General features: G+C 40.3%; 1 protein-coding gene across 1 annotated transcript in view; it reads left to right on the plus strand.

The window, feature by feature from the left end:
• Positions 1-220: 220 nt before the first annotated feature.
• Positions 221-14,257, plus strand: part of LY86 (lymphocyte antigen 86) — a 133,815-nt gene continuing 119,778 nt past the window's right edge. Inside the window, exons 1-2 of the mRNA XM_053714704.1 lie at positions 221-574; positions 7,431-7,517. Of these exons, the coding sequence (XP_053570679.1) occupies positions 454-574; positions 7,431-7,517 (208 nt within the window). The 5' untranslated portion in view covers positions 221-453. The remainder of the gene's footprint in view (positions 575-7,430; positions 7,518-14,257) is intronic.

Genomic DNA, 14,257 nt, shown 5'->3' on the forward strand with positions numbered 1-14,257 from the left:
TCACAAAAGAAGTTATTAATTTAATATATCAGGAGAGCAGATCTCAAATACTGTGTAACACTGTGTTATAGTGCGACTCACTAGACAATTCAGCTTCTAACAAACTTTGATTTTTATTGGTGTCAATAGTTTAGATTTAATACAGAGGACTCATATTACACTGGCTGAAAGCAAATCAATTAATCAAACAGAAAGCAGAAACAGGAAGTGAAAGCAATCTGGGAAAGTACAATGTTATTCAGTCTGTAGTCTTTTACTTTTAATTTGGAAGACGTACTAGATCTGTTGTTTTAATATATTTTTATTTGCTGCAAACTAATCATCATATCATAAAACTACTTTAAATCTGATAGTTGTGGATTTTCTTTTCTAATTGTAGCTGACTGATGTAATCTGTAGCAAAATTTAGAAGAAAAAAAAAAGCACAAAAAAGGGGAAGAAGTCGTAAGAACCATGAAGATTCTTGTTGTTATGTTGTTTTGCTTTTGTTTGCTTTGTCCGGGTGACATGAAAGAATGGCCGACACATGAAATCTGCAAGAAAAGGGATTTTGAGGCATATTACAAAAGTTGTGGTGAGTTCAATGAAAAACGTTTTCAGTATTTGAGAATAAGCAATATATACTGCTGACCAGTGTTCCCTCTAAGGCCAGTTTTGTGAGCAGCCCAGCAATGAAACAGTTAATAAGGGAATCACACCTTGCAGTCTGCATAGTGTAGTGTTTGCTAATTGCTCTAGTTAACTGTTTCACTGCTGGGCTGCTCACAAAACCAGCCTTAGAGGTAACAGTGCCGCTGACTATTGTTTTTAATAACTTCTTGTCTTATTGGGAATAGGTTATAACACAAGGAGTACCTGCTTTTACCAAAGGCAAACAATGACAGAATACTTGCTGTATCCCCAGCACAGGCAAGCAATCTTTCATTAAAACTTTAACCCGCAGACCCACTGAAATAACTAAACTGACAAAAACATATAAGGCAAGATGAAATAGATGTTTAAAAGCAGCAGTGTGGTGCAAAAAATAATAGGGCACTGGGCTGGTCTATTGTTACATATATGGAATGTTAATGAATTTGTTTCAATGTTTATTTTTTTCTGAGCAACTGACAAGATTCTCTAAAAGAGCAGTCATTCATGGAATTCTCTAAAATGTGTGGAAGTGTGACATGCATTGTAGGAAGAGTTGCGATATTGCCGCTTTAAGGGAGGACACTTATGAACAATACATACATTAGAATAATGTTCCATTAAGAGCCCTGCCGTATGTATTTTTCATACCCTTAAAGCGGCAATATGGCAACCCTGATTGCAGGAAAGTGCTCCATAAAGTTAGCACTTTTGAAAGAACAATGTAAAAATTGTGATCAAAGTACAGATTTTAATTAACGGGACACTGAACCCAATGTTAATCAACTTTCTAATTTACTCCTATTATCAATTTTTCTTCATTCTCTTGCTATCTTTATTTTAAAAGCAGGAATGTAAATCTTAGCAGTCAGCCCATTTTAGGTTCAGCACCATGGATAGCGCTTGCTTATTGGAGGCTTACATTTACTCACCAATAAGCAAGCATAACCCAGGTTCTCAACCAAAAATGGGCCGGCTCCTATGCATCACATTCCTGCTTTTTAAATAAAGATAGCAAGAGAACGAAGAAAAATTGATAATAGGAGTAAATTAGAAAGTTGCTTAAAATTGCATGCTTTATCTGAATCATAAAAGAAAAAAAATAGGTTTAGTGTCCCTTTAATTTGTCAATGTGTACGTCAGGTTTCAGAATGCAAAGGTATTAACCAGGGGCGGAACTACCATTGGTGCAGCAGGTACAGCTCCACCAGGGCCCAAGAGCTGGAGGGGGCCTATGACAGTAGGGGAGCCTTTTATTAGTGCAGGCTGTAGGTCCATCCTATTATCTATCCATCTATTTTTAAAATAATTATACAGAGCAGTATGTATATTAATACTTTTGCTTTCAATTGAGTTACCATTGGGGGGGGGGCAAAAAAATCTTGCACCAGGGCCCTCTGTTGAGTAGGTCCACTACTGGTATTAACAGAACTAAGAATAGCTCTATATATGAAAAAAAATGAATTACTAAAAAAAAAAAAATTCTAAACGAATACAGTCAAATAAAATAAATATTAGTGACCCATAGTATTTAAAACCTCTATTATTTAAGTTATTCCACCTCCTCTGGTAAACTAAAGTCACTCTTGGACTATCAACTTAATATAGGAGACAAAATGAGAGAGGTGGATATCTGATAATATAGAGCCGCCTTTGGACCCTTACAAGAAAGTTGTATGAGATTTTATAACATTAATGGAAGGAAATGACAAATAAATGAGGAGACTGGAAATATACTAATCAGATCAAGAGAGTATAAACAGAAAAAGGAGTAATGGAAATTGTAGATCTCTCTTATGTCTCATTAGCAAACCTCCGATTTTTGTATTTTTGAAACTTTTATGTAGTAGTGAAATAAAAATGAAAACACGGTTTCTCCCCACTAAATCATACCAGCCACTCCTGGATCAGAAAAGGTTCTTCCATACCAAGTTATGTAACACCATGCCAACTTATATCATGTGTACATTGGGATAAAAATGTTTTTTTGCCTTAATAATAGCTGGGAGTCATGACCCTAGTTGTGCAGAAACTGGACCCATACAGACTATAATATAGGTAGCATTAGGTGAAGGGTCTTAGCTCTGAACAAGATAGCTATGGTAGAGGCAGGCTAGACTGAGGGAATTCTATGTCTGAATATGCATATGGGTGGATAGTAATATGAAGCACCAAAAAGCTCTCAGCCCCCAACTGAGACTACATGTGGTTCTCCCATACCTAGTTGTATAGCAATATGTCTGTCTACAGCTTATGTAAATTAGAATAACAATAATTTGTCACACTAAGAGACATTCTTATAACCACCCTAAGGCTTAACCTAAGTAGACTAAAACATATTCAGTATTGAGGTCTGGTTAAGGGTCCTAATCCCTAGTCAGATAGCCATGTTAGTATCGGGTTATTCTAGGGGAACTTAATATCTAGATATGCAAACGAGTACCATTGCAGACTACATAAGGCTTACTAGCTGACATTTATAAGAGTTAAGCATTATGAGTCAGCCTCCCGTTCTGTCCATGTTTGGGTCTCAATTGTTATATATTTGCGGGATGGACTCAAACCAGGGGATTAATGGATTGAGAGGTTTGCGCTTATCATTACAAAAACCTATTGTGGAAAGAGCTATGAAGGGGACAGGCGGCATGGGAAATATGTAGTTGAAGTGGGGTGTTATGTAAGGGTTAGTTTTATATGGAAGACCATCGCTAGAGTGCCCTTGCTTATGATCATTGCAAATAGTATGGGAAGTACCCTAGGGGAAAACATGGGGAATACAATACACCATAAAATATAAACATAAATATATAACTAATACCCAGTGTGCATTCAGTTCTATGCAGCCAAAGAAAAAACAAAGCACTTGCCTCGCCAAACCCAAGCAACAACCTGCAAAACCCCAGTGTTCGCACTCGGTAGCCCCAGTTCACTACAAGTCTAATTTCCGAATCCCCGTAGGAGCATGGCAATCAAAAAGCAAGTATGGAATGTCCTATATCTTGACTAAAGCCCTGCCGTAGGGTTCCATTTGATTCTAAGCCTCCAGGATCAAAAAGCTGGCCCAATTTTCTCTCTAGCCTATCAAGTCCTGATGCTCCACATTTCAATTCTGTGTCGGACCGAATGCGGCCATGACATGCAGAGAGGGGCTTCTCAGCCATATCCAGTGTTTCTTCAAGTATGGTATCTGCACGGCAAGTAGGCTGTGCCCAGGGTTGTTTCTTCCAGATTATCATGTTCAAGCCGCAGAGTTCCGGTAAATTCGGAGGAGGCTCACATAACTCTCCAAAGCACTGTTTTTGGTAAGTCGCCTCTAGGCTGGGGAGTGAAACACGAGCGGCAATCCTGACCTCACTAGCTCATGCTCCCGCAATTGGCTGCCCCGCAGTGAGAGATTCCCTTGGCGCTCTCAAGCCTGGAAAGTCATCTGGAGGGTTGTCCGCTGCTATGGGGCTGCTCAATAGGTCACTCGCATGGCGATTCTGATCTGTCTGAGCCTGGGACAAGGGATCTGACAAGCTGGGGATGAGCATGTGGGTACTTATATCCTCAACACGTTCCTCCGGTAAGGCTCTTGGTGTCGTATGTCTAGATCCAATTTTCTTCGTTAATGCATGTAGGCTTCCCCACTCTGCAGACCATGCTTGCATCAGTTTCTCATGGTGTTCGGTCAGCAAGCAGGTCACGGCCTCGAGCAGTGCATTGACAGTAGGCGCCATATTTAACGGGTGCATATGTGACGAGAAAGTCTGCCAATCCTCCCTCTGTCTATCGCATAGATCAAGAATAGGGTTGTATAAACATAAATGTTATGAATTGTAATAAGAGTTATTTTGTTCTCAGTGTCTGTGCACTGCTTACCCGGCCTATGCACGTACTAAATAAATAATGAGTGCAAAACATTGTCAACCATATATACAACAAATGCATCCAATAGAGGGCACTCTAATAAGGACAATTGTCCCTCACAATATAAATAAGGTTAAAAATAAACTTCAAAGTCTATTATCCAAAAATTAAGGATGTAATCCTGAATATGAGGTTGACGCTAAGGGGCCGATTTATAATAATCACAGCGAAGGTATAGATCAGAAGCAATTAAAATTGCTGTGATTTGTCTGGAAAAGACAAAAGAGGGCGCCACATACTATAGTGTATACCATTTTCTTACTCACAAATATAGGGCACCAAAATCTAAGTGCAAGTCAAGCAGGCAGATATCTCACAGCTTCTCTGCAAGCTGCCCAGTGGTCCACTGGCCTCTTATTCTACCGTTCTTTAAGTGGCTAGGGCAATAGCTGTACCTTAAAATTGATGTTACTTTCATATGCATAGGTTTTGATAAAAACTCACCAACTTTTAATTTGAGAGAAAAAACTGAGATCTGTAGGGTGGAAATGTTCAGTTAATTACGCTGGGATTTGAGACAATTTCATATATGCCTATGTTCACCCCATTTTATGAAAAAACAACAATTAATCTTTGTATTTTATACTTATCAGTACAAATTTATATGTGTTTTTTACACATTCAGTTTACTTAAATTAAAATTTATGCTGTGCATATTTATGATTTATTCCTGTGTAATTTACACACAAATGTTAGGTTTTTAATCAAGTACGATATTGGTGAACAATTTTGTTATGATTTTTGAGGCATCTTAACAATACACATTTTTTCCTGTATATTTTTGTGTAAATGGTTCAATTATTCATTTTGTACGATTTTTAAATTATGATTTTCATTCTGCACTTTTGTAATGTATGCATCTCCTTCCCATATGAAAATGCAGTATTTGCCCCAAATCGAGACACTCTGTTTTCAGGGTAAAAAGTAGCTTTATAGAATTCCACAAGGGAAATAGAAGGACAAGAAAGCATTCTTAAATAATCTCGCCAGTTTAGAAACCTTTAGAAGATCGGCCCCTTAGTAACAAAATGGAGGACCCCATTACTAAAATTAAATTAAAACTTTACACTTATTTCTTAAATATTTATACATCTAATAAAATTTTCAAACATAACTGCATATTATACTCAGGATAATCTTTATTTGAATACATCATTAAGTCTACCATTTTTAGCGTCTCTATAAATTGTAAGCCCTCTAGGGAGCAGGGCCCTCTAATAATTTCATCCTTTTCTAACCCTGTCCCTATCTTTTTATTAATAATAAGCCCATGTATAGCTCTGCGAAATCTTTAGACACACTTTAAATAAAGATAATAACAGTAATACTAATAATAATGCTAATAATAAACAATACCTATATTGAAATTTATGTGTAAATAAAAAAGTCAACTATATGTGTGCAAGGAATGTATTTTTTACAATGATCTTATAGTGAAATACATTTTTTCTTCACTTTATTCTCCATAGAATAAATGTAAACATTACTACACTGAATGCTAAAATTTGAATTATAATTTTAAAATATTTAAATGTCATATTAATAAATAAAATGTTTGAATGATACTTTGAGGCCGAATAATCAAATGTCTGTCGGACCTGACCCGACAGTGCGAATCAGGTCTGACAGACATCGATGAATGCGGAGAGCAATACGCTCTCCGTATTCAGCATTGCACCAGCAGCTCACAAGAGCTGCTGGTGCAACGCCGCCCCCTGCAGACCCGTGGCCAATCGGCTCGCCAGAAACACGGGCCCTCAAGCTCCGTACGTAGATAGGCCCCTTTGTGTTTAGGGAAATCGTTAATTTGAAAAAAAGAATGTTAAATACTTGTCAAGCATTTAAAATTCTTTTTAGAATGAACTAGTGTTACCGGCATTCCTTTTTTTAATGAATTAAAGGGACAGTACACTGTAAAATTGTTTTTATATTAATGTATTTTCAATGACTTGTTATACCAGCTGCAGAGTATTAAATGTATGAGAAATTGCATTTTCAGGTTTATTTGTGTATATGAAGTAGCTGGTTTTGTGCTTTTAAACCACAGCCTATTAAAATGGGTTGAGTTTCAGGTAATATCAGATATCATTATGTGAACACACACATGCTTCCTTATCTTATACCTGTTTGTAAACCAAAGCTCAATATTTCAAGAGAATGGAATATCTTATTACTCAACTATCCTGCACCCCACTGGGAGCGTAATTTCTTCTGCTGGATGTGTTTACATAGGTTTGTCAAAAGCCTAGACTCCAGTATACTGTAGAAACTTTCATTATAGATTGTTATTCCACAGGCTAAATCAGCTATTTCAAATGCTGAAATAAGGGTAAACAAGCTACTTGTAAAATGTAATACAATCCAGCAGGTATAATGGATCATTGGGAACAATGTAAAGGGGAGAACATTTTTGGGTAAACTGTCCCTTTAAGTAAAACATTTGTGCATTTCTATGTGTGTGCTTCTTTTTTAAGGGATATGATACCCAATTTTCCAATTTGCTTTTATTATCAAATTTGCTTCACTCTCTCTTGGTATTCTTTGTTGAAAAACATATCTAGGTAGGTTTAGGAGCTGGGAGCTAGCTGCTGATTGGTGGCTTCACATATATGCCTCTTGTTATTGGCTTACTGGTGTGTTTAGCTATCTCCCAGTAGTACATTGCTGTTCCTTAAATAAAGGATATCACAAGAATTAAACAAAATTGATAATAAAAGCAAACTGGAAAGTTGCTTAAAACTGTATCCTCTTCCTGAATCACAAAAGAAAAATGTTGAGTTCCATGTCCCTTGAAATGCCAAAATAAAATTTTATCTAATGCAAATAACAATTCTGCAATTAGTATTTTTATTTGCATAAAGTAATCAAGTTAAATCTCATCTTCTTTATAGATCCTGTTCAAGATATTGGAGTTTCCATTGAGCCGTGTTCCAGGACAGCGTTTAATCACTTCCATTTAAAAATTGGAGTTTTATTAAGTAAGTAAAAATTTATGATGTGATCAAAATAACTACAACAAAGTGAACAATAATAAAGGATTACATTTGTTTTCTCTACACCCTGAGACTAAAATGTATTTTTACTGATGCTGAATAGTGATGTCCCGAACTGTTCGCCCGCGAACGGTTCACAGCGAACATAGGTTGTTCGCGTTCGCGTTTGTCATCATTGTGGAAACTTTGATCCTTTATGTTACAGCCGCCTGACACATTAGAGCCAATCAACATCAGACACTCCCTCACAGACACTCCCAGCTACTCGGAATCCGCCATTTTAGACTCATAACGACCTTGCTTTTTTAATGAGAGGACGTGTTGTGTTTTTGCTCCTGACATTAATAAGAAAAACATAGCTAGGCTAGTGTATTTACAGTCCAGAAGGACTTCACTCATCTCTGCTGCAAGCACAGCACCCCAAAAAGCCCTTTTTAGGGCTATATTTCGTGCCGTTTTTTGTTTTTTTTGTTTTTTATTAGCATTTGCCTGGCTTTCAGCTGTGTGTTTAAGGCTCACAGCATATGCTGTGACTACTGCCACCACTGATATCTCCCTAACAACATTAGTTTAAATTTAACTAACCCAAAAATATAATTATTTTTCTAGTGTAATTTTTTTTCATTTTCTATTAGGCCAGTGTCACACAGCATATACTCTGGTTCATTGCTCTGTGCCAGCCAGCAGTCACCAGTGTTAATATCCGTTTATAACATTATTTTAAATTAAAAAAAAAAAAAAATTTGCTAGTGTAATCTAATTACATTTACTATCATGCCTGTGTCTGTCAGGCTCACTCAGCATTAATATACCTCTTTTTTTTCAGTCTTTTGGTTAATTGGTCTGTGCCAGACAGCCACCCAGCACTCATATCTATTTTTCTTTCACCTTAATTTTAATATAAAAAAAAAAAAAGTTTAAATTTGTTTGCTAGTGTAATGTAATATAATTTTCTATCCGGCCTGTGTGTTTTGCTGACATAGAGAGCCTACTGTGTTTACTTGCTGCCCTCCCTAGTCTATGAGCCACGACTCATATGTGTTTAACCTTTTTTTAATTTCCCCCCCAAAAAAATAATTTCAATCATTTTTCTAGTGTAATCTAATAGTATTTTCTATCAGGCGTGTGTGTATCCGACATACAGAGCCTACTGTTTTTAATAGCTGCCCTTCCAAGGCTATCAGCAATGACTCATATGTATGTGCTTAACCTTTTTCTTAAAATTTCCAAAAAAAAGTCTTTAAATCATTATGCTAGTGTAATCTAATTGTATTTTCTATCAGGCCTGTGTCTAACTGTCTATCTGACTTACACAGCATACTGTTGTTATAATTGCTGCCCTACGTAGCAGCCAGCCAGTGCGACCACTCATAGAGTCATATGTGCATTGCACTTCTTAACATAATTTTAATATTAAAATCTAAAATTTTAAAATATTTTGCTAGTGTAATGTAACTTAATTTTCTATCAGTCCTGTGTTTTTGTAACTTACACAGCATACTGTGTTAAATTGTTGCCCTACCTACCATCCACGACTCATATCTGCCAGCCTGTCTGCCAGGCTCAAGTAGCCAATTAGTGGCACCAATCACAATTCTTGTAACAGTAATAAAAATAAAAAAATCATAATTTTTTGGACTGCAAATATTCAGTCTCCTAGTGCCATTGAATTTCATTTACCTCCTGCCTGCCACTGCCAGCCTTTTGTGCCAGGCCGTCTAGCCAACTATTTACACCAGTCATAATTGTTGTCACAGTCAGACAGTATAGTTATTAATTTAAATAAAAAAATTTTTTTTAGTGTTGATCTTAATCCTCAGTTTGCTCGTGCCTTTGAATTGCACTTTTCTACAGCCTTCCAAGCCTGTGTGCCAGGCCTGCTTAAAAAATATTTGCACCAATCATATTTGTTGTGACAGTATTTTAAAAATTAAAATTTTTGGTAATAGTTGCTGTGATTTGAATCCTCAGTTTGCTGGTGCCATTGAATAGCACTTTCCTCCTGCCTTGCAGCCTGCTGTGAGCCAGGCCCCCACCTAGCCAATTGTTGTCAGCAATCATATTTCTGTTAACAGTATTGCAAAAATTGTCAATCATCACTGTTTAGACTGTGTCCTTGAATTTCATGTACCTCCTGCCTGCCATCCTTTTGTGCCAGGCCGTCTTGCCAACTATTTACACCAATCCTAATTTTTTGTCACAGTATAGTTACTAATTAAAATTAAAAAAATCTTGATTGTTGATGATCTTAATCCTCAGTTTGCTTGTGCCTTTGAATTGCACTTTTCTACAGCCTTCCAAGCCTGTGTGCCAGGCCTACTTAAAAAATATTTACACCAATCATATTTGTTGTGACAGTATTATAATAATTAAAAATAATTTTTTTTGGTAATAGTTGCTGTGATTTGAATCCTAAGTTTGCTGGTGCCATTGAATAGCACTTTCCCCCTGCCTTGCAGCCTGCTGTGAGCCAGGCCCCCACCTAGCCAATTGTTGTCAGCAATCATATTTCTGTTAACAGTATTGAAAAAATTGTCAATCATCACTGTTTAGACTGTCAGTAATCAGTCTCCTAGTTTCCTTGAATTGCATGTACCTCCTGCCTGCCATCCTTTTGTGCCAGGCCGTCTTGCAAACTATTTACACCAATCCTAATTTTTTGTCACAGTATAGTTACTAATTAAAATTAAAAAAATCTTGATTGTTGATCTTAATCCTCTTTTTGCTTGTGCCATTGAATTGCACTTTTCTACTGCCTGACAGCCTGTGTGCCAGGCCCAACTATCCAATTAGTGCTAGCAATCATATTTCTTTTAACAGTATTGCAAAATTTGTCAATCAACACTGTTTTGACTGTCAATCTGCAGTCTACTAGTGCCCTTGAATTGCATTTTCCTCCTGCCTGCCTGCCTGCCTGTGTGCCAGTCCCAACTAGCTAATTAGTGCCACCACTCATATTTATTGTAACAGGATTAGAAATTTTTGTTAATCATAACTGTTTTGACTGTGATTCTTCAGTCTCCTAGTGTCATTGAATTGCAGTTTCCCTTCTCTCAGCGTGTGTGCCAGACAGGCCCATTTGCCAAATAGTGCCAAACAATCATATTTGTTGCCACAGTACTAGTAATATTTCAAAAAATTTACCATTTTTGATTTTTAAAACATCTGTCTTTTTTGTTGTTGTCAGTCTCACAGCGTATACTGTGCCCACTTTCACAGTGCCACCACTCAATTGGTGTAATAGTATTGTTAGTGTCCATTTAAAAAAAATGACAGGCAGAGGCAGGCCACCCCGCAGGTTCCATGGTCGTGGTCGTGGTGCTGTGATTCCTTTAGACCCTACAAATATGCACATTGTTCAGACGCCGGGTGCCAGGGGGGATGCAAAAACTTCTGAGGAGGACCTAGTTGAATGGCTAACACAGGAAACCCAATCTTCTTCAGCTTCCGCTGCTAGTCCTCCTAACCTTGACGCACCATCTAAGTCCAGCTGTGCTTTGGGCAGGTCTCAAGTGACCAGTGCCACTCCGCCGCCTGTTGCCACCACCAACACTAGCACCACAGCCGCTTCACTTGATCTGTCACAGGAGTTATTGACACATCATTTGGAAGAAATGAGTGATGCGCAACCATCATTGACAGAGGATGTAGATAATAGTGATCAGTCTCAGTCAGGCAGCATTACCGACATGGAGGTACGGTGTGATGATGATGATGATGATGTTGTACCCACTGCTGCTTCCTTTCTTGAGGTTTCAGATACAAGTGAAGCGGTTGATGATGATGTGTCGATGGATGTCACGTGGGTGCCTGCTAGAAGAGAAGAAGAAGAGGGGGAAAGTTCAGATGGGGAGACAGAGAGGAGGAGGAGGAGGAGACGATTTGGAAGCACGGGGAGGTCGTCTCAAGGAGCTAGTGGCACAGTCAGACAGCATGCATTGTCACCAGGGGTCAGCCAGACAGCACGCCGACGCCCATCAACGCATGCTGTTGCCACCACCAGAATGCCGTCATCGCAGAGCTCAGCAGTGTGGCATTTTTTGTGTGTGTCTGCCTCTGACAACAGCGATGCCATTTGCAACCTGTGCCAAAAGAAACTGAGTCGTGGGAAGTCCAACAGCCACCTAGGTACAACTGCTTTGCGAAGGCACATGGTCTCCCATCACAAAGGCCGATGGGAAGAACACATGAGTAGAAGCAGCACACAAAGTGAAAGCCGCCACTCCTCCTCCTGCTCCAGCATCTTCAGCCATGTCAACCAGTGCTGTCCTCCTTGCACCCTCTCAACCATCCTCCACTCAGTCTCTCTTACGTAGCAGTTCCTGGTCATCTGCCCACAGTCAGGTGTCTGTCAAGGACATGTTTGAGCGTAAGAAGCCAATTTCTCAAAGTCACCCCCTTGCCCGGCGTCTGACAGCTGGCTTGTCTGAACTCTTAGCCCGCCAGCTTTTACCATACAAGCTGGTGGAGTCTGATGCTTTCAAAAAATTTGTATCTATTGGGACACCGCAGTGGAAGGTACCTGGCAGAAATTTCTTTTCACAAAAGGCAATCCCAAACCTGTACTCTGTTGTGAGAAAGGAAGTTATGGCATGTCTGGCACACAGCGTTGGGGCAAGGGTCCATATGACCACGGATAGCTGGTCTGCAAAGCATGGTCAGGGCAGGTATAACACCTACACTGACTTCTGACAAGCATGGAATGCGTGGCTCTGCAGAAGAGTTGGTGACACCGCCACGACTTGCAGACAGGCCTGCTGCTACCTCCTCTACTCCTCCTACTCCATCCTCTTCCATAACCTCTTTCTCGGCTGAGTCCTCTTCAACTTCTGTGTCTTGCTCCACATCTATGGCACCCCCCAGCTCCCCAGGTACTATGCTACATCCCGGGTACGGCAGTGTCACGCCGTCTTGGGGTTGACTTGCCTGAAAGCGGAGAGTCACACCGCACCAGCACTCCTGAACGCACAGGTGGATCAGTGGCTGACTCCGCACCAACTGGAGATTGGCAAGGTTGTTTCTGACAATGGAAGTAATTTGGTGGCGGCATTGAAATTGGGCAAGTTGACACATGTTCCGTGCATGGCACATGTGTGTAATCTAATTGTACAACGATTTGTCCATAAGTACCCAGGCTTACAGGACGTCCTGAAGCAGGCCAGGAAGGTGTGTGGCCATTTCAGGCGTTCCTACACGGCCATGGCGCACTTGTCTGATATCCAGCATCGAAACAACCTGCCAGTGAGGCGCTTGATTTGCGACAGCCCGACACGGTGGAATTCAACACTCCTAATGTTTGACCACCTGCTCCAACAAGAAAAAGCTGTTAATGAGTATTTGTATGACCGGGGTGCTAGGACAGCCTCTGGGGAGCTGGGGATATTTTTGCCAAATTACAGGACGCTCATGCGCAATGCCTGTAGGCTCATGCATCCTTTTGAGGAGGTGACAAACCTTGTCAGTCGCACCGAAGGCACCATCAGCGACATCATACCATTTGTTTTCTTCCTGGAGCGTGCCCTGCGAAGAGTGCTGGATCAGGCAGTAGATGAGCGTGAAGAGGAAGCGGGAGAGTTGTGGTGTCCATCACCCCCGCAAACAGCCGAATCAGCATTACTTGCTGGACCTGCGGCAACGCAGGAAGAGGATTGTGAGGAAGAGGAGTCAGAGGAGGAATGTGGCTTTGGGGAGGATGAGGAGGAGGAAGAGCGAGCACAACAGTCATCCCAGGGTGCTCGTTGTTGTCACCTCTCTGGTACCCGTGGTGTTGTACGTGGCTGGGCGAAGAAGATACCATCAGTGAGGAGGAGGAACGCGACATGATTAGCTCAGCATCCAACCTTGTTCAAATGGGTTCTTTCATGCTGTCGTGCCTGTTGAGGGACCCTCGTATAAAAAAGCTGAAGGAGAACGACCTGTACTGGGTGTCCACGCTCCTCGACCCCCGGTATAAGCATAAAGTGCCTGAAATGTTACCAAATTCCCGCAAGTCGGAAAGGATGGAGCATTTTCATACTAAATTAAAAACTATGCTTTACACAGCGTATAAGGGTGATGTCACAGCACCACGGGAATGTAACAGGGGAAGAGATGAAATTAATCCTCCTCCTCCCACGACCACGGTGGCAAGGAACGGGCGCTTTCCTGACGTCTTGTTGATGGAGGACATGCGTACCTTTTTAACTCCCATGCACCATCAGAGCCTTTCGGGATCCAGCCTTAGAGAAAGACTCAACCGACAGGTAGCAGACTACCTAGCTTTAACTGCGGATCTCGACACTCTCAGGAGCGATGGATCCCTTGACTACTGGGTGTGCAGGCTGGACTTGTGGCCTGAGCTATCCCAATTTGAAATGGAACTTCTGGCCTGCCCCGCTTCAAGTGTCCTGTCCGAAAGGACTTTTAGTGCAGCAGGAGGTTTTGTCACTGAGAAGAGAAGTCGCCTAGGTCAAAAAAGCCTTGACTATCTCACTTTTATAAAAATGAATGAGGGCTGGATCCCGAAGGGACTGACATTGGGCGATACATTTGAATAAAAAACTACTGATGATGATATGAGCTGGCTTGGGCTACAACTGGTACACAGGCTGGCCTTTTTTTTTTGGTTATAAAGACGGAGGACTTGCTTGACTTATCCGCCAACAACTAGTGTTCAAGCCACAAGCTTTTAGGGCACTTTATAAATGTTTTACAAACATCGATTTTTCTGGCCGCTGCTACAGCAG

This window comes from Bombina bombina, chromosome 5 (genome assembly GCF_027579735.1).
Source record: "Bombina bombina isolate aBomBom1 chromosome 5, aBomBom1.pri, whole genome shotgun sequence".
Classification (NCBI taxonomy): domain Eukaryota; kingdom Metazoa; phylum Chordata; class Amphibia; order Anura; family Bombinatoridae; genus Bombina; species Bombina bombina.